Source organism: Callithrix jacchus, chromosome 5 (assembly GCF_049354715.1).
Source record: "Callithrix jacchus isolate 240 chromosome 5, calJac240_pri, whole genome shotgun sequence".
Taxonomy (NCBI): Eukaryota; Metazoa; Chordata; class Mammalia; order Primates; family Cebidae; genus Callithrix; species Callithrix jacchus.
In genome coordinates this window covers 45,130,946-45,151,827 of record NC_133506.1, presented here as the reverse complement: position 1 = coordinate 45,151,827, position 20,882 = coordinate 45,130,946, and the positions used below count along the sequence as shown (strand labels likewise).

Below are 20,882 nucleotides of genomic sequence, written 5' to 3'. Positions count from 1 at the left end.
CAGCTAATTCACTTTTATTGTTATTTTTGAGGTGGAGTTTTGCCGTTGTTGCCCAGGCTGGAGTACAATGGTGCTATCCCGGCTCACTGCAACATCCGCCTCCTGGGTTCAAATCTGTGTCTGCATCGATTCCACACAAGAGTTCAGTCATCGTATGGGAAGGGAATCATAGCTGTGGGGGGCTCCATGCGGGACCCCAAGTGCCCCTGAGGCCAGTCCCTGTGGCCACAGCAAGGAGCATCTGCTTCCGCCAGTTGGGCAAGAGTCTTTCCTGTCTAGAAATGGGCAGAAGGACCTCCCCTGCTCCCCACCCACCGTCGTATCCCAAACACACCCGTGTGGATGGATGACTCGACATCTCCCCTCAGCCCAGGGCCTGAGCTCTTCCTGATGAGGGTTTAGCAGGAGTGACCGCCTCTCCCCGGGTCCATGTTGCGGGCAGCTGCCTTCTCCTCAGCTCCCACGGGGCAGAACAAGAGCCAGCCAGCTCTCAACATCCCAGGATGTTCCAGGGATGCTGCTAACTAAAGCAGTCGGGGCCTTGGGAGTGAGCAGTGGGAGGGATGAGGGTTTCCTCGGCATCTGTCAGTTCCTGGAGCATCTGAAGGGTCAACCTACACCTGGAGGGACGAGTGGGGCTGGCCTGGCATCCGTGGGTACCCAGTGCCTGGCATCTCCCAGTCCCTCTGCACTCCTTCACAGACCCCCCTCCACTGAGCAGCACAGCCCTGAGGACAGAGGCAGCAGCCCGGAGAGCATTTCCAACACAACTGTACTTACTGAGATTTACACAGGAGACTCCCAAGGTATTGCTCCCCTCCCTCCCACCCTTCCCTTTCCCACCCTTTCCCATCAAGCTAAGGCCCAGCAAGGTCAGCACTGGCGGAGAAGTCTTTGCTTTGAGGCACCTGATGCCCTGAGGGTCCGAGAGTTGAGAGCCCCACCCTTGGGGATTGGCACCAGAGAGCCTGCCCTGTCCTTCTACTGGCTACGATGCTGCTTTTTCTTGCTCTTAGAGAGCAAGGGGTCACCCTTTCTCTTTGGAGACTGTGAGGTGTTACGTGGCCCCCAAGCCGGGGATTGTGCCCCAGAGACTCTGAGCCCAGGCCTTAGGTGGGGCGTCTGAACAGCAGGGGATAGGCCTCTGCAGAGAGCTCGCTTCTTGGAGGTGGTGGCGGGAGCGGGAGCCGGTGCTGGTGCTGGGCTGAGGCCTCTTCTCTTTGCCCTTTGGGACTGAAGAGCTCCCTGGGGTCCCCGCCCTTCTGGACTGAGAAGGCCTGAGGCAGGGATAGGGCTCTGGGACAGCTTCCAGGGCCGCAGCCTGTAGTGGGTCCCCACGACAGAAACCATGCCAGGGATCTCCCTCTCCTCCCCACTTGACCGCTTACACAGCCTGCGTGACTCCTTGAAGGGAGAGGCTCCAGGGAGACCCCAGGTGTCCTGAGTCCCCACGTCTGGGCAGGTGGGTCTCTGGTCCCGGGGAGGAGAGTCTGGCAGGGCGGCCCTGAGCCTGCCAGAATCCAGCCTCTCCAAAACCACCACCGGGTTTTTGGCCACCCCAGTGCACACTCTGCCTTGTCCCTGAGGGTCCCGGGCAGCCGTGTGGGGTGGGCAGGTTTCCATGCTGACCCCTTGTTGGGGGCCAGGGACATCTCTCTCTGCTCCTCGGCCTGCTGCAGACTTGGAAGAAATGGAGTCCAGCTGGGTGGTGCCATGACTAGGGGCTGCCCTCTTAGGCCGTTCCTCCTCCAAGGATTGGAGGCGCTTCTCTGCCACCTGCGGGAGGAAACGGGGCATTTTCTGGCGCTGCCCCACGTGTGAACAGGGCCCAGGGTGGTGGAGACCAAGGCACTTGGGCGGCAGGCAGGGAAGCCTGAGGCAGCTGGGCTTTCTGTCAGAGACAGAGGGTGTGTCTCTGCCAGGCATCTTGCTGGGCCTCACTGCAGTTTGCATCCTGACTCCCCTCCCTGGCTCCTCTCCATCCTGCTCCGTCTGAACCTGCACCTCCCCACCTCGGAGCGTCCCCCAAGAAGCCGAGCATCCCCCAGAGGGTTGGTGTAGGCAGTCAGGTGGGGCACCTGGGTTCCCCTCCCTCCCTGCTCTACCTGGGCAAGGGTGAGTCCTTCCTCCTGCTCCAGCTCTTGGCTTAGGGCCAAGAAATCCATCTTTGGATCTGGAGAAAGCAATTCCTCCAGGAATCGGGGGTGAATGACGGCCTCCACCTGGAAACAGAAGGAAGACGGCGGGGGCGTGAGGTTCCCGGGCAGGGAGTAAGGTGGAGCCAAGGACACCTGGAGGAGATGCAGAAAGCAGTGAGGGCCCCGTCCCCACCCTTCTGGAGCTGTGTTATATCAGGGCGACCACCAGCTTCACACACAGACCACAGACCTGGTAGCCTACACACATGCAGACAGAGACACACAAGCCACACACAGCACACAAACAGACCCACATATGACACAGGAAAATAGACACAAGTAACATACACACTCCACACTCACACCCACACCGACACAGTAACCAGTCGCAGATACAAAGACACAGACACACTAACGTGCACAGACCCTCAAATGGACGGCAACACACACAGCCATCTACTGCGGAGTCGCTAGGGAACGGAGCTTAATTCCAAAGACCTGCGAGTGCCACCCCCTGGAATCCTGCAGACCCCAGCACTTGAGGCCAGCCCACCTTGGTGACGAAGTCTCTCTGGGAACACAGATGGTCGACGCAGCTCAGGACGCCTGGGTCTAGGAGCATCCCATCCCCTTGCTGCTCCGCTTCGTCCTCTTCCCATTGTCCCTCGAGCTCCCCCGTGGCCCCAACGGGGGTCCCCAGCAGCTCCTCCATGATGTCCACATACTCCTGCACCACTTGAGGGGGTATCTCCTCGGGGGCCTTGGTCTCCGCCGGCTGCTGGGGCCTGGGTGGTGGCAGGTGGGCCTTGGTCTCCGCTGGCCTCTGGGGCGTGTGTGGTGGCAGGCAGGCAGGCAGGGCCTTGGGGCCGGCCTTGCTGGGAAGGTCCACTGAGGCAGGGAGGGAGGAGGATGGGCATGGTGAGGGCTGCTCCTCCTGCCTGCATCACACAGGGGAGGGCAGGGCTCAGGGACCCGAAGTGGGTCCGAGCTGTGTCAGGACCACCTGAACCACAGCGCCCCTGGAAGAGACGCCATAGGCGGGGCACCTGTGAGACAGCATCATTTTGGAGGAAGCTTGGAGTCACTGATAGACGCTGAGTACTCTACCCGCTCATCCCTGCTTCCTGGGCAGATTTTTGAGTTTTGGAATGGCGAGGAGAGAGAGTAGCTAGGAAACGTGACCAGGTGAATACCCACTTCATGACCACGGGCAGCCCAGCACTCCCCCCCGCCCCCCGGCTCCCCTGAGCTGTCTTGTTGGAAGGAACAAATCCCTCTCTTGAAGGGAGGCATGGGGTGTGGGGACAGTGGCCTCCCTTGGCCCTTCTGGCCTTTGCCGTGGCTCCCGTGGGAATGTGGGAAGCTGTTACCTGGCTCCTTGACCACCTCAGGGGCTGACGGTCCCTGGGGTTCAAGCCTTGGCAGGGCTGGAGGAGGCCGGCCCTGGGACCCCTTCATCCACTGTGACTTCTGAATCTGCATCTCCTCAGCCTCAAACTCCAGGAACCTGGGGTGAAGAAGGTGCAGGCCGTGCTGAGAGGGTCCAGGCCCTCCCTGGGGCCCATCCCCCAGTCCTAGAGGGAACCGCTCCCAGAGTTTTGGGCGCTCCCTCCCTGACCCGGCCCCTACAGAGCCCATGGCATCCGCAGGGCTTTCTGAGTTAAGTGAGGGCTACAAGGCCCAGGAGGGTACCACGGGTGCCCCTCCTCCAGCCTTCAGCTGGCCGGGGGTCGGGTTTCTGGCAGAAGGCGTCCACGATGTTGCCCAGATGCAGGACTCCTGAGGTTGGGACTCTGGGTCCCTGAAGGATAACCCGGGAAGATGAGGCCTGGGAGACCCCTGGTCGGGAGGAAGCAAAAGCTGGGCCCAAAAGACAGGGCCCCTTTCCCCTGAGGCTGAGGCTGCTGTCTTTGTGTCTTAAAGGAGGGGACTACGAAGAGCAAAAGCAGGCAGGCCAGAGATGGGACTCATGGTGTCCTGGACGCAGGTCTCCCCTGACCCAGCGCAGGTGTCTCCACTCCTGGCCAGGCTGGGATGGGTGAAAACCGACCTCTGGCCTCTGCTGTCAGGAGAGTGCACCCCACTCTGCGTATAGTTGCCAGAGCCCCTTCTCCCCATCCTCACAGCTGTCGGTGATCTCCTTTGGGCTGCTCCCTCCCTGACCCTTAGTGTCAGGCAGGGGTTGGCCCACCAGGGCAGGATAGAGACCCCAGAGCACTGTAGGAGGGAGGAGCAGCTTCGTGAGGGCGCCAGGGGCCCAGGAGGGCCTGTGTTTGTCCACACCCTTCTCATGCTCCACGCTGAAAAGTCACCACGGCCACCCGGCCTCTGTCACCCTCTCTCACCGTGCCGTGTGGGCTCTGCCCCTGCACCCCAGACTCACTTTGCCGCCATCTGGTAGAAGATCTTGCGTTCAGAGTTGCTTGTGTGCTGCCATTCCCGCATGGCCCACCGCAGTCCCTCCTCCATGGTCATGCTGGGCTTCCGCCGGGCCAGGGATCTGAGAACCGGGCTGTAAGGCGGTGCGGTCAGTCCCAGTCCGTAAGCCCACCCTCCATCCCAAGCCCACCTGGTCCCAACACCCGGTCCCTGTCCTGTTCTCCCCCACGTGGGTGGGATATGCCTCCCAAGATGAGTCATCAACACAAGCCACCGGCTGGCCTCGCCAGCTGCCCCTCGAGTCCCCAGTATTACCGTGTTGACAAGTGAACTCAGTACTACGGGTGGAACGTGAGTGTCCCCATCATTCCTGTGCTGAAGCCCTAAGCCCCGGTGTTTCAGTGCTTGGAATTCATCAGGGTTAGAGCAGGTCATGAGGGTGGGTTCCCATCATGGCATCTGAGCCCCGATAAGGGCAGGAGGAGACACCAGGGCTCTCCCTCTTAGCCGCAGGAGGACATAGCCAGAGGCAGCCCTCTGCATCCAGGCCACCAATGTTCTGTCGCCTTGATCTGGGACTTCCGGCCTCTGGAACTGGGAGATGCGAATGTGTCCCAGTAAAGCACCCAGTCTATAGGACTTGTTATGGTAGAGCCCGAACTGGCTGAGACAGGGCACACACAGAATGACGGGGGAGCGAGGGTTAACGTGCAGGTTCCAGGGCCCCAGGACTGAGGATTTAACCAGCTTCCTGGGGACTGTGGAGCAAGGCAGCAAGGCAGCCCCTGCGGACGCAGCCTCAGGGTCCTGGAGAGGAGCAGAAACCAGAACCAAGGCAGAGCGGCATCGAAGCCCAGTCCACGCCAAGCCTGTGAGCCCGGGGCGACTCCACTCTGAGAATCAGGATCCCCCAGTGCACCTGGACTCAGCTCCAATGGAGAATGCAAGCAGTTCCAGGATGCAGGGCGGCAAGATTTTTTGGGACAGAGATGGGGCCTCCTTAACACCTACACCCTGGGCAGGGGACTTGGCTAGGGGACTGGCCAATGTGTTGCCTGGTGGGTGTGCTCAAGCTCCCGTGGAGTACGGGTTTGCTCATCGCGGGGGACACGGGGTCACAGAGGCACTGCAGGATGGAGAGAGGGAGTACTAGGACTGAATCAACAAACTCTCAGATGCTGGCATTGCTGCCTCAGTCACCACAGTCCACGGCCCTGGGCTGCCGGGCTCGTGGTGGTGCACTCAGAGCCATCACTGGAGCCGGTGGCTTTGGAGAGCGCTGTTCTAGATGGTCTAGTCCTGATAACGATAGTAATGTGGGGGGGTGGGTGGGTGGTAATCGTAACAGCTGTCATGTGATGTGTCACAGCACGTGCTGGGCACCATGCTACATGCGTCATATGTGAGCTCAAGTCACCTCTTCACCATCCTCTGAATGAAGCATCATTGTCCCTTTTTCTAGAAGGGATCAAGGGCAAAGCTGCAGATACCTGCCCGGTAAGAAAGGATTGGCTGGACTCATGGGACAGTGAGGGGCAGGTGAGGTGAAGCCCCTGAGAGTGTGTCCTGAGCGGCCGCCAGATGTATGTTGCTGAAAATGTGCCCTTCGGTAGCTCCACCCGTCGCCTTCCAGACCGCCCCGCAAGATCCCCTGAAGAGTGTGACCTCCCGTCCATCCGGCAGCCTCTTTTATGGGTGAGCTGCAGGATGAGCTCCGGGGCCCCGAGGACACTCACATGTAGAAACAGGAAAGTGCTTCCGTGTCTGGACTCTGGGGAAGGTGCCTCCGGGCCAGGGGCTTGTAGCGCTGCCAGAGTCGGAAGTTCTCATACACGCTCTTGGGGTTGTGGGAGTCGTCCGGTTGGGCCTTGACCTGGGAGGGAGCCTGGCTGCCCTCTCCGTGAGCCCCTTGTGGCCATGGACAAGCATTCCCTGGGGCCATGATGGGGGCCAGCTGGGGAGCCGGTGGTGGTGCTGGAGGAGGAAGGCCCTGGGACCAGCCTCCCATGCAGGCCTGGGTGCCCCCAACGATGTGGGCAGCCATAGCGGGCACCACAGGGGCAGATGCCACGGGTCGGGGAGGTGGACATGCGACGCCCTGACAGACGGCACCTGGAGCCTGCCAGACCAGGGGGGCCCGAGTTAGGACCAAGGTCTGTGCCCGAGGGGCGTTCACAGGCCCCACTGCTGTCATCATCTGGCCAAAGACGTTGGAAGCCGCAGTCCAGTTTGGGCCGCGGCCATCCTGTCCTTCCACCAGGGGAGTCCTGGGGAGGGCGGACAGCACCGGAGGGCCGGCTGGAGGAACCACTACAGTCACGAGGGGCGGCCCGTGGTGTGCTGGGCCGGGAGCAGGTATGGCGAAGGACAGAGCCATGAACACTGGCACGGAGGCGCCAGGTTTCTCGGTCACAGCTGGTTCCAGCACTGGGCATGCTGTGGAGACAAAGGAAAGAGGTGAATGAGCTGGGGTCTCCAGGTCTGCCCTAGTCACTGGGGAATCAGAGGGGTGTCCTTCAGCTGAGGGCGTGTGACAGGGAAACTGTGCAGCTTGCAAGTGTCCCCGAGTGTGCATCGCGTGCTCTGTTCCTTCTCCACAGGAGGGTCGCTTCACTACAGAGCCTGGCATTTAGCCAAGATTGCACCACTGCATTCTAGCCGCGGTGACAGAGGAAGACTCTATCTTGAAAAAGAAACGGTGAAAGAAAACCACTGGATGGAAATCTCTCCCAAGCCAGCACCCTGTGAACCCTGAAGATAACCCAGACGTATCACATCCAGCGTGCAAGTGATTGTTCTGGCACCATGCCCAGCAAGTGCCAAATATGGGTCAGAGTCAGGCTACACTTTGCTCAGTGCTCGGCGGTCCTGGCTGCCAGTAGGGAAGCTCTGTTCCCAGGGAGCAGGTCTGAGAAGCAGTGGTGGAGTTCCCTGAGATACTGTCATCAGGTAGCCAACAACAGCAGCAGCGACAGCGGCCCACGGTGAGAGCACAGCCAGCAAGCAGTGAGCAGTGGGGCTGTCAGGGGAGGTGTCCAGGGATTTTCACAGCTGCTCGTCATGTTACATTAGGTCGTTTGACAACGAGCCCATCTCTGGTTTTTTTCCTTTGAGCTCCCAGTAACTCAATAGAGTAACCAACCAAAAACCAGAGGTTCTTGGGCCATAGGCCCAGTGTGGCAAAGTTGTCTGGAGCTCATCCCTGTTCACTGGGACCTTATGCAGTCTCCAGTCAAGGGGGATAGGGATCAGTCAGGACACACATCCTAATTGAATAATAACAATAATAAGCGGACCCTCTTCCTATTTGTGCGGTACTCTCCTTCCTCGACTGAAAAGGAAACCAGTCTTATAGACCCTTGCACTGAGAATCAGCAAGAGTCCACACCTGTCCCCTGTTGATGAGGTAGTAGACATGGAATAGAAGCAAATTCTTCCTCTCCAGAGTAACACAAAGTGCAGAGGACAGGCCACGAGCTAGCAGACAAGAGGAAGTGGGTCTGAAGACCTGAGTTTCCCCAAAAGGACGAACAATTCAGAACAAGCTCGGAAGCCCAGGCCATGTTGCCTGAACTTCCCCAACTGTTGCCACCCCTGTTAAAGCCAACAGTCACCTGAACTGACGGAGAAGCCTCCTCTGGGGAGGGAGTTAAGAGTCTATGGCAGTTACAGTGGCCCCAGCCTCACCCACCCAGAGGCTGTCACTGCATGCTCTGTCACAGCCAACACACCCAACGGTTTTCTGGCTGAGACCACTTTTCCCCACTCCCCCCTGAGATCCAGAAAACTCCAGTCCAAATCCCTCTGAACACTATGGAAGGACACCTTCCAGGTGCCTGAAGGCACAACACAGGGCTCACAGGCTTCCTTGTCATCCTCCCTGGACCACCAGCACAACATGATCCCAGATCCCACTACTCCCTACAAACACACGGTGACGTGACCTGTCCCCCTCTAGAAAGAATCAGTACATCCACTTTATCCTTTCCCCTACATGGTGTATTCCCCCAGGCATCTTGGTCCACCTCCAAGGAGCCGTCCTGCCTAAGTACAGACTCGGTTCCATGGCCCTCCCCAGGTGTGGTGTCTTTGGGAACATCTAGATTTCCCTTCCTCCTCGACACTAGCCCTACCAACTGTCCCCTTGGGCTGTGTGAAATTTGAATTCTTAAGGATTTGAAACATGGCAGAGACTTGGATGATGCCCCTGTTTCTACAGACTCACCTCCATTTGAGGCCATGTCCTCAGACTATCTGACAGTTTCCACAAAGCGAAGTCAAGGGCAGGACCCAGAGAGTGACCTGCCTCAACAGACTCTCCTGAGTTCAGGTAGATGGGTGAAAATTTGAAAGTGAGTAGGTTTAGAATGTAGGACCCCAGACATTCTGCAGAGGGGGAGGGGCGGCGCAGCAGGTACTGGTAGGGGTGGGGGACATTCTGTGAAGGGCTCCAGCCGGTAGGCAAGAACTGAGGTTTCCTTCCAGCCGGAGGGCAGCAGCGCATACTCTGTGCGCCTCCTTAGGCAAATTTTAAGTTGTCCCTCTGGGTCACAGCACAAAGCTTCAACCTGCTGTCCCCTTTACTTCCATTCTTTGTCAGCAGACCTACTTTTGTGTCCCTCAACCCATGCTCCTTCCCACTTGGGCTCTTTCCCACTCTCGATGAATCTCAACAGGGGCTACAGGTCCTGAACGCAATTAAGCACACTTCCTAAGAACCCTTGTGTTTGTCAGACGATCCACGTCTGGATCCTCTGCCTGGTTCAGGTACAAACCCTTTACTAGAAAGCCTGGGTCTGGCAAAGAGTGGCTGTGCGGCCAGAAAGCCTTTCATTTTGTTTCCCAGCATATTGTGCTGGTACTAAATGTTTATTTTTTTTATCTTTTAAATGATGTTAATTTACCGAAGCAATACTTTTGCATGGTTCCAGATTCAAATTGTGCACAGTGGAATAGGCAGTGACCAGTCTTTCTCCCACATTTTTCCTGTCCACAACATTTTCTTTCCTGTAACAAACGAGTATTCTGATTCTTTTTCATCTTTCCAGAGATATATTATACAAACAAAAGGATAAGGAAGGTTTTTTTGCTGTCTGCAAGTGCTTTCAGGTTTTTTTGGGTGAAAGATATATATGCATATATTTTTTCTTGAGACAGAGTTTCTCTGTTGATTCCCAGGCTGGAGTGCAATGGCACGATCTCGGCTCGCCGCAACCTCCGCCTCCTGGGTTCAAGCAGTTCTGCCTCAGCCTCCCGAGTAGCTGGGACTACAGGCGCGCGCCACCATGCCCAGCTAAGTTTTGTATTTTTAGTAGAGATGGGGTTTCACCTTGTTGACCAGGATGGTCTCGATCTCTTGACCTCGTGATCCACCCGCCTTGGCCTCACAACGTGCTGGGATTATAGGCGTGAGCCACTGCGCCCGGCCCAGAGCTGATTTCTTACACGCAGCCCTCTTCCACTGTGCAGCTCACCTCGGTCTTTGCTGAGAAGATTGATGGAGAGCAATTCAAGCAAAATCATGGTAAACTTACCAAAACAACATCCCCAGTAGTGGGGATTAGAGGTGTGCACCACCACACGCAGCTAATTTTTTTTGTTTTTTTCATAAAAGACGGGGTTTCACTCTGTTGGCCAGGCTGGTCTCGAACTCCTGACCTCAGGTGATCTGCCTGCCTCGGCCTCCCAAAGTGCTGGGCTTATAGGCGTGAGGCACTGTGACTGGCCTATTAACGCTAACTTCTCAGTTACTCCTTTCCATTTCCTCTTTTGTATTCCTGTTTGCAAACGCTTTGTATCCTTCTATCAAGATCATCTGTGATACTGACTGACTTAATTGGCGTCTCCCCTTTGTTTTACAAGCGATGGCCAAAAAATGAGCAAATGAACAAAGAATCATCCAGATCCAGTTTCCTTCATCCAGAAGTGTGGTGCCGGCGTGCTCAGGTACAAACCGGTGCTTTGCCTTGTGTGTATTTATTATTTTTTATGTAAGTGTCTTCTATACTATTAGTCAGAATTCTTTATTTGGTTTATAGTTAGGTTTTTAAGAACACATTTGGGCATCCTGTTGGTATGCTTGTTGATCTTCAACTCCCCAAATAGTTTTTTAGATAATAAAGGCATTTTTAAACCTGGAGGTCTGTTTGGGGAAGAGGACCTCTGTTGGGTGTGGTCGGGCTGTCCAAGTCCTCCCCAGGCTAGATGCGGATTGCCTCTGCCTTACTTCCTTTCTGGGTTCCCTGTCTTGTTGGTATTCGAATTCTATTTCATCATCTATTTTAATTTTGTACCTACACAGCCATGTCAGATATATCTGTGCTGGAGCTAAGAGATCTGTGCTAGAGCCTGCTTGTGCTTGTGGTGCTGCCACAAGAGAGAGAAAGCAGGACATGAGTTGTGTGTGCGGAGCAGGGACTTAAGATCAAGGAGGATTTTGCACAGGGCGGGATAGAACATTCCGGGTAACATGAACAGCTTTAGCATGGCAGCTACTTCTCAGTACTTATTTTCAGTTTGCGGACAGTCATTTAGTCCTAGACAGTTTGACTGTCCTTCCTTCCTGAGGTTTAAAGTAACCAAACCCTGCACTTCCTGACAAGGTTTTAGACTGTCTCTCAATTCTTCATTACTGTTTGGTGCCGAAAAGTAATGTTTTCCTAAACTCTCTTCGGTTCACTCAAAAACATAATTGAGGACTTAACGTCCTACGTTGGTGCTTATCTTGAAAATAATGCCGAAAATCAGAAATTCACATTGCCGGCAAGCTTTGGGATTTTTGTTTTTGTTTTAGTTTAAGTGATTAAAAAGTTTATTTTTCTATAGCAGCTTACCCCAATGTGCAAGTGTTTAACTGATTGTTCATTCCTAGGAAGAAGAAAGAGAATTTCTCTACGGTGAGAAGACGGTTAGAAAAAGCCCCAACGTTACAGACCAGTGGATCCTGTCCTTCCTGCAGTCTCTCATTGGCTTCTTTGAGACTGAAATGGCAGGTGAGTGTCTCTTGGTCTGTCCTCCCAGCACCGCTCTCTTTGTAACTGCCCTTTGGGTATTTATCTGTCTATAAACATAGTGGAAAGATGGAGAGATACAGAAAATGAAATAATGACTTCCTTTCACCTCTCAAATGTAGTTTTGTTAAGGCTTTTTAATTGTTGGGATCTTTTTGTTTCAAGGCCCTGGGGAATTCTGACCTGGCTTGGTGGCTCACACCCGTAATCCCCAGCATTTTGGGAGGCCGAGGCAGATCACCCGAGGTTAGGAGTTCCAGACTAGCCTGGCGAACATTGGTGAAATCCCGTCTCTACTAAAAATATATTAAAGAAAAAGTTAGCTTGCCATGTAGGCGGGCATGTGTAGTCCCAGCTACTCAGGAGGCTGAGGCAGTAGAATCCGCTTGAACCTGGGAGGCGGAGGCTGCGGTGACTCGAGATTGCACTACTGCCTGGGTGACAAGATTGAAACTCCATCTTTAAAAGAAGAAATAAAGCCCTGAGCAATTCTGTCTTTAGGGGGTATCCTGAGGAGCTCAACCCTCCGCAGAAGAGCCTTGGAGTTCGATAGCTGTGGATTCAGAGCCCAGCTGTACTTTATTCTCAATCCAGAGAGTTGCCTAAAGTCTGACCATCAGTTTCTTTTTTTTCATTCTTTCTTTTTTTTTTTAATTAACTTTTATGGGTACATAGATATATATATAAATTTATGGGGTATGTGAGGTATTTTTAGACAGGCACACAATGTGTAATAATCACATCAGGGTAAATGTGGTATCCATCATCTCAAGCATTTATTGTATCTTTAAACATCCCAAGTATAGTTGTTTTTAAATGTGCAAGAAATTATTGTTGACTGTAATCATCCCGTCGTACCATCAGCTGCTAATCCTCCACTCTATCTTGACCTTCAGTGTCTTTATCTGCAAAATGCCCAGTACTGTTTGTACGGCTTAAGTAGAGATGATTTACATAAGGTAGCTGGCAGATAATGGGTACTCAATAAATAATACTTGTTTTGACATTTATAACTTATTTTTAGGTCTATTACTGAATAGTCCCCATCTTTTCCAGAAAAATTAGAAAAGTCAGAAGAGCAATCATGAAATGGACATACTGCTCTATTTCTATTAAATAACAACAGTAAGTTTGTTAGATAATTTTATAGAGATTCCAAACTACACTGTGTTGAGTTCCTCAGTGTTTCAGATAGTTACAATCATAGGTCCAGGTGAGACATCTGGGACACCTCAGACAATCAGTTAGAGTGGGCAGGCAGAGGCCCTGGGTCACAGTGAGGATGAAAGAGGGCAAGGCAAATCCATCCTCACAGGACCCTGCAGATCCTGCTGCTGTTGGGCAGAGCAGTGGCCGCCACAGACCTGGGATTCACCATTAGCCTGTATACTGGCACACGCCACTCCCTGGAAAAGGCAGTACTGCCCCACGTAGCACAAAAAGACTGTTAATCAATCACCCTAAAGGATTTGTCCACCTCGTTAAACATGTAGAAGGATCATGACAGGCCGGCTGTTGCTCAGATGTTCATGGATGAAGAGGGAAGTGAGTGTGAGGGTGATTCCTGCCCTGAGGAGGGCAGCACTGGGAGTCCAGCACACACTGCCCAGACTGCTCGCTGCTGTGTCTACTTTTCCCTCCTGAGTGATACGAGTGGGTGGGAAATGTGGGGATTGTTGCTTGGAGCAGCTGCCATAACCTGGTGAAGCTGGGTCTGGAGAGTGTGTACCCTGACTGGAGCCTCATCTGCCTGGTAACTAGAGATGAGCAGCCAGGTTGTGTGGGTCCTACTTAAGTCTTAACTCTGCCAGCCTGTCAACTTAATACCCTCCACTCCCTCAGCAGCACTGCGGGTGTGAGAGGACCTGGCTCACAGGGTGGCGGTGGCCTGGGTAGTGGCCGCTGCTGTTGCCCCCGTATGTTGTAAGTTCCTTCATCGCATGTGGGGATCATTATTCCCTCAGAGTTGAAACCAGAATATAGAAAACCTGAGCTTCCTGGAAGGTAAACAGTGGCGTGAACCCTAGAAATCATTTAGACAGACCTCAGTCACTGAAGTCACCTGTCGAGGAAAGTGTGACCAGCTGAGGACGCTGGCTTGGGGCTCAGCCCCCTGGCACCCGAGTTCTGGTCTTTGTGAACAGCAGCAGAGAGCAGCTCTGCCCGTTGCAACTTCTCATCTATTTAGCTTAGACCAGAAGCCTCATGAGAACTCCCTGGTTTCTTTTCATGATCCTAAATTGTGTTTGTTTCCAAGTGTTGGTCTTTTGGTGTTTGTTTTTATGCCACAGAGTTTTAATTTAAAGGGGAGGTGAATGAGAATCCTTAAAATAAGCCTCGCCTCAGACACGACTGGCTAAACACCCTTTCTTCCTTGTCTGACCTCTGAGTTTTTTAGGGAACCCTTCAAATCCTAATTCCTCAAGACTTTCGCTACCACTTTTCGCTGTTTTTACTTGACCCGTTTTAATACTTAGCAAGTTATATTTTACTCATATTCTGTGCCAGTTTCTCAATGGCAGCACTCTGGACAGTTTGGGCCAGATGATCCTCTGTGGTGGGGCTGTGCTGTGCATTATAAGATGTGGAGCACCATCTCTGGTGTCTACCCATTAGATTCCAGTAGCACCGTTGTACCCACCGAGTTGGGGCAAGCAAACTGTTTCTGAAAACATTGACACACGTTCCTGGCAGGGCAAAGTTGCTATTTGAGAACCACTGGCCTGTGCTATGCCTTTTAGCATCTGATTTGAGCTTTTTGTATGTCTTTTCGTTGCAGTACGATGTACCGCACTAGAAAGGAGTTGGGCATTGTGTATGCTGTCAAATCGCGCACCTCCCTGTAAACGGTATTTCCTACACTTACGTAGTGGGCAGCCTTGGACTCGGATCCACACATCTTGGAGTTTTTGGCTTTTTTCATGGACCAATGGGAATTCTCATGTGGCTCATAGGATGGTATTTTTGTGTGCACCTTGAAATACCTTGACTGCCATGTAGCACATCCTCAACAAATGGTCGTTCCCTGATTGCTTCATTTTGGTTCTTAGTAAGTGGAGGCCCTTGGGTAGAAGACGCTGGCCTGTTCTTTGTTACATCCAGCCCTCTCCCCCCACAGGTGCCTGGTACTCACTTGCTGCCTGATTGACTTGTCTTATTTTTTTTTTAGCTGATAGGCTTTATGCTGTGGTGCCTCGCCTTGTCAAGTTTGTACCTGTTCTCACCGATTGGTACATTAGAGTGAACCACAGAAGATTAAAGGTAAGTGCAGACTGCCGTTGAGAAAGGCAAAAAAAAGCCCGTGAAGTTTGAGAGTAGAAGAAGTATGAGAATAGCCCAGAGGGAAAGGAACATTTTCAGATGCTCTCAGTTTTTGAAGCTCTGTTTTTCTTCTCCTTTCACATTGCATTTTAACTGTATTTGTCATTTGAGGCATAGGGATGTATAAGTTCTAAAAGTCATTTTGCATTTTTTTTTTTCCACAACACAATTACGTACATATATTGGAGGGAGAATGTCAGAGCACGAACAGGACTAAACTGAGCAGACCTCTTAACATTTGAAATAAAATCACGCAAATATTTTATAAAAATATTGGCAGGTATGGCTTTAATATTGAGAGGGATAGCACCTTCCTTTTACCACGAGGGAGTTGGTTATTTCACTGTGGACCGAGCTATGTAGCTGTTGTGGGTTTGGGATGAACAGAGCATAAGTCCTGGTCTCAGGACTTCAGCAAGGTACATAAATAATAATGATGTATAACAGGGAGGGTGAAGTCTCTTTACCGTAGGCCCAGTAAAGGCTCCCACCACCCATTAGTCATGTCTTTTTTTTTTTTCCTGAGACAGAGGTTCACTCTTGTCACCCAGGCTGGAGTGCAATGGCAGGATCTCAACTGACTGCAACCTCTGCCTCCCGGGTTCAAGTGATTCTCCTGCCTCAGTCCCCTGAGGAGCTGAGATTACAAGTGTGTGCCACCACGCCCAGCTAATTTTTGTACTTTTAGTAGAGACAGGTTTCACCATGTTGGCTAGGCTGGCCTTGGACTCCTGACTTTATGTGAGCCGCCACATGTAGCCAGTCATGGCTTAAAATGCATTAATAATAAAACCCTGCAACACAACTGTCATTTGGCTTTTGTGCAGGTGTATCTCATACACACATGTCCAGGACATATGCTAGGATGTGTATAGTAGTTATCTCTGGATAAGGTATTCATGGTTGAAATTTTTTCATTATCTTCATTTTTCCTACAATGAATTGGTTTTTTTTAAATATACAGTGGATACTTTTTTTTTTTAACATAAAATATCTTATTTAAAGGCACTTTAAAGTTTTCAGTTAGCAGCTTTTTCTGTCTGTTGTGGGTAGATCCATTCTGCTCTCAGCCTTTTGGTCCTGCGGTTAGGCTTTACTTTCCTATCAGCTCGCCTCAGGTGGGGATAGAAGGACAGCAGCTGCACATCCTGGCCAGGCTTCCTGCACTGCCTTTCGGGGCCACCCTAGACAGCCTGTGGTTGTGGCCCTTTCTTCCTACTCTGCCTCGTGCCCTCTCTGTGTACTGCATGCTCTTTGAGGGTTGCCTCTTTTTAATCAACTGTTTTTTTTTTTTTTTAATGATAAACACTTATTTTAGCAGTTTAAAGTTTCTGTTTCATTTTTATTCTTGTTATTCTTTTTTTTTTTTAAATTGAGACGGAGTTTCGCTCTTGTTACCCAGTTTGGAGTGCAATTGGGCGATCTCGGCTCACCGCAACCCCCGCCTCCTGGGTTCAGGCAATTCTCCTGCCTCAGCCTCCCGAGTAGCTGGGATTACAGGCACGCGCCACCATGCCCAGCTAATTTTTTGTATTTTTGGTAGAGACGGCGTTTCACCGTGTTGATCAGGATGGTCTTGATCTCTTGACCTCGTGATCTACCCACCTCGGCCTCCCAAGGTGCTGGGATTACAGGCATGAGCCACCGCGCCCAGCCCTCATTTTTATTCTTTAAGGTGAAAATGGGATGGAAGATTGTGTCATGGCCCCAGAAACCTTGTTTAGTGTTCTGCTTTCTCTTTGCAGACTTAGGGTAAGATGGGTGGCTTCTTTCTAGTACCCTTTGGCCTGCGTGCTGCCTTCGGTACCCACTTGCTGTGGCGTCCTACTTTTGTATCTATTCTCTGTTATTCCACCAAAAACAGAAATGGATGTTTTATATAGCAGCTTATAGCTGTAGTTTCTTTTCAGAAATCTTATTAGCTTATACATGTTAAGTAAGGACTAAGAAATACTGGATGTTTTCTTCCAATCTCTGGTAGTATAGTGTATGTCAGGGCCCTTGGCTCGAGAAGGAGGATCCACGGTACAAAGAAAGACATACCTCATCTTAATGTGGATTGGCGTAATTGCGAATAAGGGGGAAGTTCTTTGGCTAACACCTGTCCTAGCAAATATTTCTTAAAAAATACTTTGACTTATAGCGTTGAGAGGAAAACATGCAAGTAGTTGTTTGATATATGTTCCTGTCAGTTCAAATATTAGTTAAATAATATAAAAGTGGAAAACCTTCAAGTTTCTTTCTACCCTGTTTCTGCTACTCTATCTCTTTATACGGCTCCCGTTAATTTCTTAACTGAAGGAAAATCTGCTTTGTACAAGGTCCTGTGCCTGATCATCTCCATACCTGATGTCATCTCCTTCATCCCGTGAAGCAGAGGATGTTTTCCCCAGGTTACAGATGAGGCTTCTGAGGTTTGGGACAGTCAGTCCTCTGTGCATATGGACTTGGCTGATCTATCATTAGGTTCTCTTGTTTGTATTTTAGACATGTTTCAGAATTCTAGAGATGCTTTGGGTTTTTCTGGCTATAGTCCTACAGCTGTGCTTCAGGGCTGTGAGGCCATTTCTCTTTCATGGGGCGTGTTTTGTAACCTCATGTTCATTTCAGTGCATGTTACTGTGTTGCTAACATGTTTAGTTGTTTCTCAGTGTAAATGAGGTCAGTTGTTGATGACTGCATATGACTGACATGATGTCCTGTGTCTTCATTACAGGCTCCCTACATGCCTTTTGTCACCGAATTATGTACCAGAATCTAAAGGTGCTGATTGACCCTGTTTCTTTTCAAGACAAGGACACTCTCGGCATCCACTACGTCATGCTGCCCCGTGCTCGGTAGGAATCAAATAGAAATGTCTCACCTGTGCCAAGGAGGGAGGGTTGCTCAAGCATGTGGGGGAGAGGAGGCATTTCCCTGTTCCAGCTCCCTCTGTGCCCTGCCTCCCACCCTAGCCCCCAGCTGACGTGAACCCCTCCTCAGGCTGCATGTTGGGGCCCACATCGCTACATGGTAGCAGGGATGTCTGGTATGGAACCCCGTTGTAAAGCTGCAGCATGTGGGGTATGGACATGCCCTGTGGGGCCCCTTAGGGAGGTGCCGGGTTCGGAGGCAGGCTCAGGCTGCTGCCTCTGTCTCTGTCCCCCAGGCGGGCACTGCGCTGCTCTTCCCCCAGTGCCTCATCAGGAGGGCCTGGCCACACTTCCATAGCCTGACCCTCTTCCTCACGTAAGCAGGCCTAATATTTTGAATTTTTCTTTTAAATCTAATCTCTTTAATACTCCTACCTCTACCATTCAGAGTTGATTGATAAGAAAACACAGAGTGCAATACCTCGGATGCAGTCTGCGATTGAACTTGAATGAGTGATCAGAGACCGCAAAACTATTCCCATAAAGGTTTGAAATTTTACTTCTATTTGACATGGCACCGACCTAAACATTTAAGTCTTTGGGGTGTTTTCTTAATATAGAGAGCTTCCAGCAATGGCCTTTTTTCTTTACTGCAGTGAGGGAGTGAATGACTTAGTACAAGTCCAGCCTGACTAGTCTAGCGCTTGAGGTTCGAATAAACATTTAATACTCATTTTTCTGAGGTTGAGAGGACTGGCTGCTGAGTGACCTTTCCCCTCCCTTTTCCTCCTAGTATCCTTTGAAAGAAATTGTGGTTATCCATCAAGATCCAGAAGCTCTTAAAGATGTCAAGTCTTTGGAGAAGTATGTCATTGAGGTAAGATGGATGACTTGATGTTTTTGGGTACAAATAGACTTCCCCTTGAGAACATTATTTTGATGAATAATCTTCAATAAAGTACACATCGACTGTATAATGTATTTTTATTAGCATAGTCATAACAAATTTAACAATATGTGATATTTTACACTGTTCTTGGAATCAACATAAATTTGATGTAATTATTTTAAAATGTTTCAGGATCAGTGAATAATAATAATTATTTTTTTACCTAGCACCTATCGTTTCTTCATTCACATCTCTTCCCTGAAGTACTTTTCTTTTCTTTTTTGAGGGAGAGTCTCTCACTCTCAACCAGGCTGGATTGCAGTGGTGCTTTACCACAACCCCCACCTCCTAGGTTCAAGCGATTCTCCTGCCTCAGCCTCCCGAGTAGCTGGGATTACAGGTGTGCGCCACCACACCCGGCTATTTCTTCTATTTTGAGTAGAGACAAGGTTTCATTGTGTCTCTACTAAAAGGCCTCTACAAGGCCAGGCTGGTCTTGAACTCCTGATGTTAGCTGATCCAAACGCCTTGGCCTCCCAAAGCGCTGGGATTACAGGCATGAGCCACCGAACCAGCCAAAATTTTTAAATTGACTCACATTTTATTTAACTTGCTATTGGGTTAACAGATTAAGCATTTACCTTTAGGGTTTGTAAAAACATGTTATCAAGGTGTTACGCAGGAGTTCACGTCATTTATTTATTTATTTATTTATGTAGGACAGAGTCTTGTTCCGTCACCCAGGCTGGAGTTCAGTTGCACGATCTCAGCTCACTATAACCTCTGTCTCCAGGGTTCAAGCGATTCTCCTGCCTCAGCCTCCGGAGTAACTGGGATTACAGGTGCGTGACACCACGCCTGGCAAATTTTTTGTGTATTTAGTAGAGACCAGATTTCATCAGGTTGTTGGCATCTTACTGGTTTGAGTGATTCTAGTATACCGAACTTTCAGAAGTTTACCTACTTCTCAGTCCTGTGTCTTAGCTAGATGTTTATAATCTGATTCACTTTCCACAACCTACTGTCCATGAATAATAATCTTATATTACCGCTTTCCCCGAACATTCAAGAGAAAACGTTGATTGCCTTCCAGTCTCCAAATCTAAACTTGAATGGTTTCACTTAAAAGTTACTCAGTTGAGGCTGGGCACTGTGGCTCATGCCTGTAATCCTCGCACTTTGGGAGGCCAAGGAAGGTGGATCACTTGAGGTTAGGAGTTTGAGACCAGCCTGGCCAATATGGTGAAACCCTATCTCTACTGAAAATAAAAGAATTAGCCAGGCGTGGTGGCACACGCCTGTAATCCCAACTACTCAGGAGGCTGAGGCACGAGAATCACTTGAACCCGGGAGGCAGAGGTTTCAGTGAGCTGAGATCACACCAGTGCACTTTCAGCCTGGGTAACAGACCAAGACTCTGTGTAAAAAAAAGCAAAAATTATTTGAGAACACTGAATAGTAAGTGCAATTATTAACTTAGTTACTTTAAGTTGCACTGATGCTATCGTTACATCACAGGGCACCTAACGTATAAAACAAATGAGATGAAGTCAGTAATATTTTTTACATTAACAGTTCTACATATATACAATAATCCCTTGGTAAATTTGTTTTAGACCAATTGACAATTATCTGTAAACATAGCTAAACGTAGCCATTAGTACTTTATTTTTGTCCCTGTACTTCAAGTAGGGTCTTAGGTTAAAATGTCATTATTTCCTTATCTGAAGAATTAAAGGAAACAGCTTGGTGGTTTGGGAAGAACCCTTGGTGTTGGATGGTCACTAAATTTGACCCTGGCAAAGTTCTGATTAACTTGAGATTTACAAAGTAAGCTGGGACCTGAAAAGTTAGAGTTCCAATTTTGATTATTTGGAACATTTTTGTTCTTTCCTCATCTTGCATGGCGTGCCCTGCAGCTGCTGATGAGTTATAATGCTGTCTTTTTTTCTCAAGAAGAATCTTGACTGGGGATTCTGACCTTGGGCCTGTTTTTTTTTTTTTTTTCGTTTTTTGAGATGGAGTCTTGCTCTGTTGCCTAGGCAGGAGCTCTGTGGCATGATCTGGGCTCACCGCACCCTCCGCTAATTTTTATATTTTCAGTAGAGACAAGGTTTCATCATGTTGGCCAGGCTGGTCTCGAGCTCCTGACCTCAGGTGATCCACCCGCCTCGGCCTCCCAAAGTGCTGGGATTACAGGCGTGAGCCACCACGCCCAGCCTGGTCTGTGAAGCTGTTGTTGGTCCTGCCAGCGTTTCTAGATTGAGGAGCTGGAATGTTATATCTCGCTCCA

At 50.5% G+C, this 20,882-nt stretch overlaps 2 protein-coding genes across 12 annotated transcripts in view; one reads left to right on the top strand and one right to left on the bottom strand.

The window, feature by feature from the left end:
• Positions 1–20,882, top strand: part of LOC144582497 (isoleucine--tRNA ligase, cytoplasmic-like) — a 30,332-nt gene that overhangs the window by 6,531 nt on the left and 2,919 nt on the right. For 2 of the 11 annotated variants that reach the window (XM_078371977.1, XM_078371974.1), the window contains exons 3-15: positions 703–806; positions 5,980–6,212; positions 7,118–7,501; positions 8,737–8,847; positions 9,696–10,041; positions 10,380–10,463; positions 11,389–11,509; positions 14,697–14,788; positions 17,170–17,241; positions 17,565–17,685; positions 18,149–18,246; positions 18,494–18,577; positions 19,309–19,431. In XM_078371977.1, the coding sequence (XP_078228103.1) occupies positions 10,015–10,041; positions 10,380–10,463; positions 11,389–11,509; positions 14,697–14,788; positions 17,170–17,220 (375 nt within the window). In that variant the 5' untranslated portion in view covers positions 703–806; positions 5,980–6,212; positions 7,118–7,501; positions 8,737–8,847; positions 9,696–10,014 and the 3' untranslated portion in view covers positions 17,221–17,241; positions 17,565–17,685; positions 18,149–18,246; positions 18,494–18,577; positions 19,309–19,431. Of the gene's footprint in view, positions 1–702; positions 807–5,979; positions 6,213–7,117; positions 7,502–8,736; positions 8,848–9,695; positions 10,042–10,379; positions 10,464–11,388; positions 11,510–14,696; positions 14,789–17,169; positions 17,263–17,564; positions 17,686–17,802; positions 17,952–18,148; positions 18,247–18,493; positions 18,578–19,308; positions 19,432–20,882 lie in introns of those variants that run through there. The other 9 variants (XM_078371976.1, XM_078371975.1, XM_078371979.1 and 6 more) reach the window with 7 other exon arrangements.
• On the bottom strand, positions 820–8,845 carry LOC100412362 (NUT family member 2G-like). The gene is made up of 7 exons (XM_035298896.3): positions 8,743–8,845; positions 6,254–6,953; positions 4,522–4,650; positions 3,509–3,645; positions 2,692–3,026; positions 2,106–2,222; positions 820–1,776 (listed from the first exon to the last, which is right to left on the bottom strand). Exons 1-7 carry the CDS (start codon positions 8,756–8,758, stop codon positions 982–984), a joined length of 2,229 nt encoding a protein of 742 aa, XP_035154787.1. The 5' UTR covers positions 8,759–8,845; the 3' UTR covers positions 820–981.

Coding starts and splice junctions, on each gene's coding strand:
- LOC100412362 (XM_035298896.3), bottom strand. Junction 3,027..3,508: donor TGAGGTGGTCAAGGAGCCAG/GTAACAGCTTCC, acceptor TCCCTGCCTCAG/TGGACCTTCCCAGCAAGGCC. Junction 2,223..2,691: donor AGAGAGACTTCGTCACCAAG/GTGGGCTGGCCT, acceptor TTCTGTTTCCAG/GTGGAGGCCGTCATTCACCC.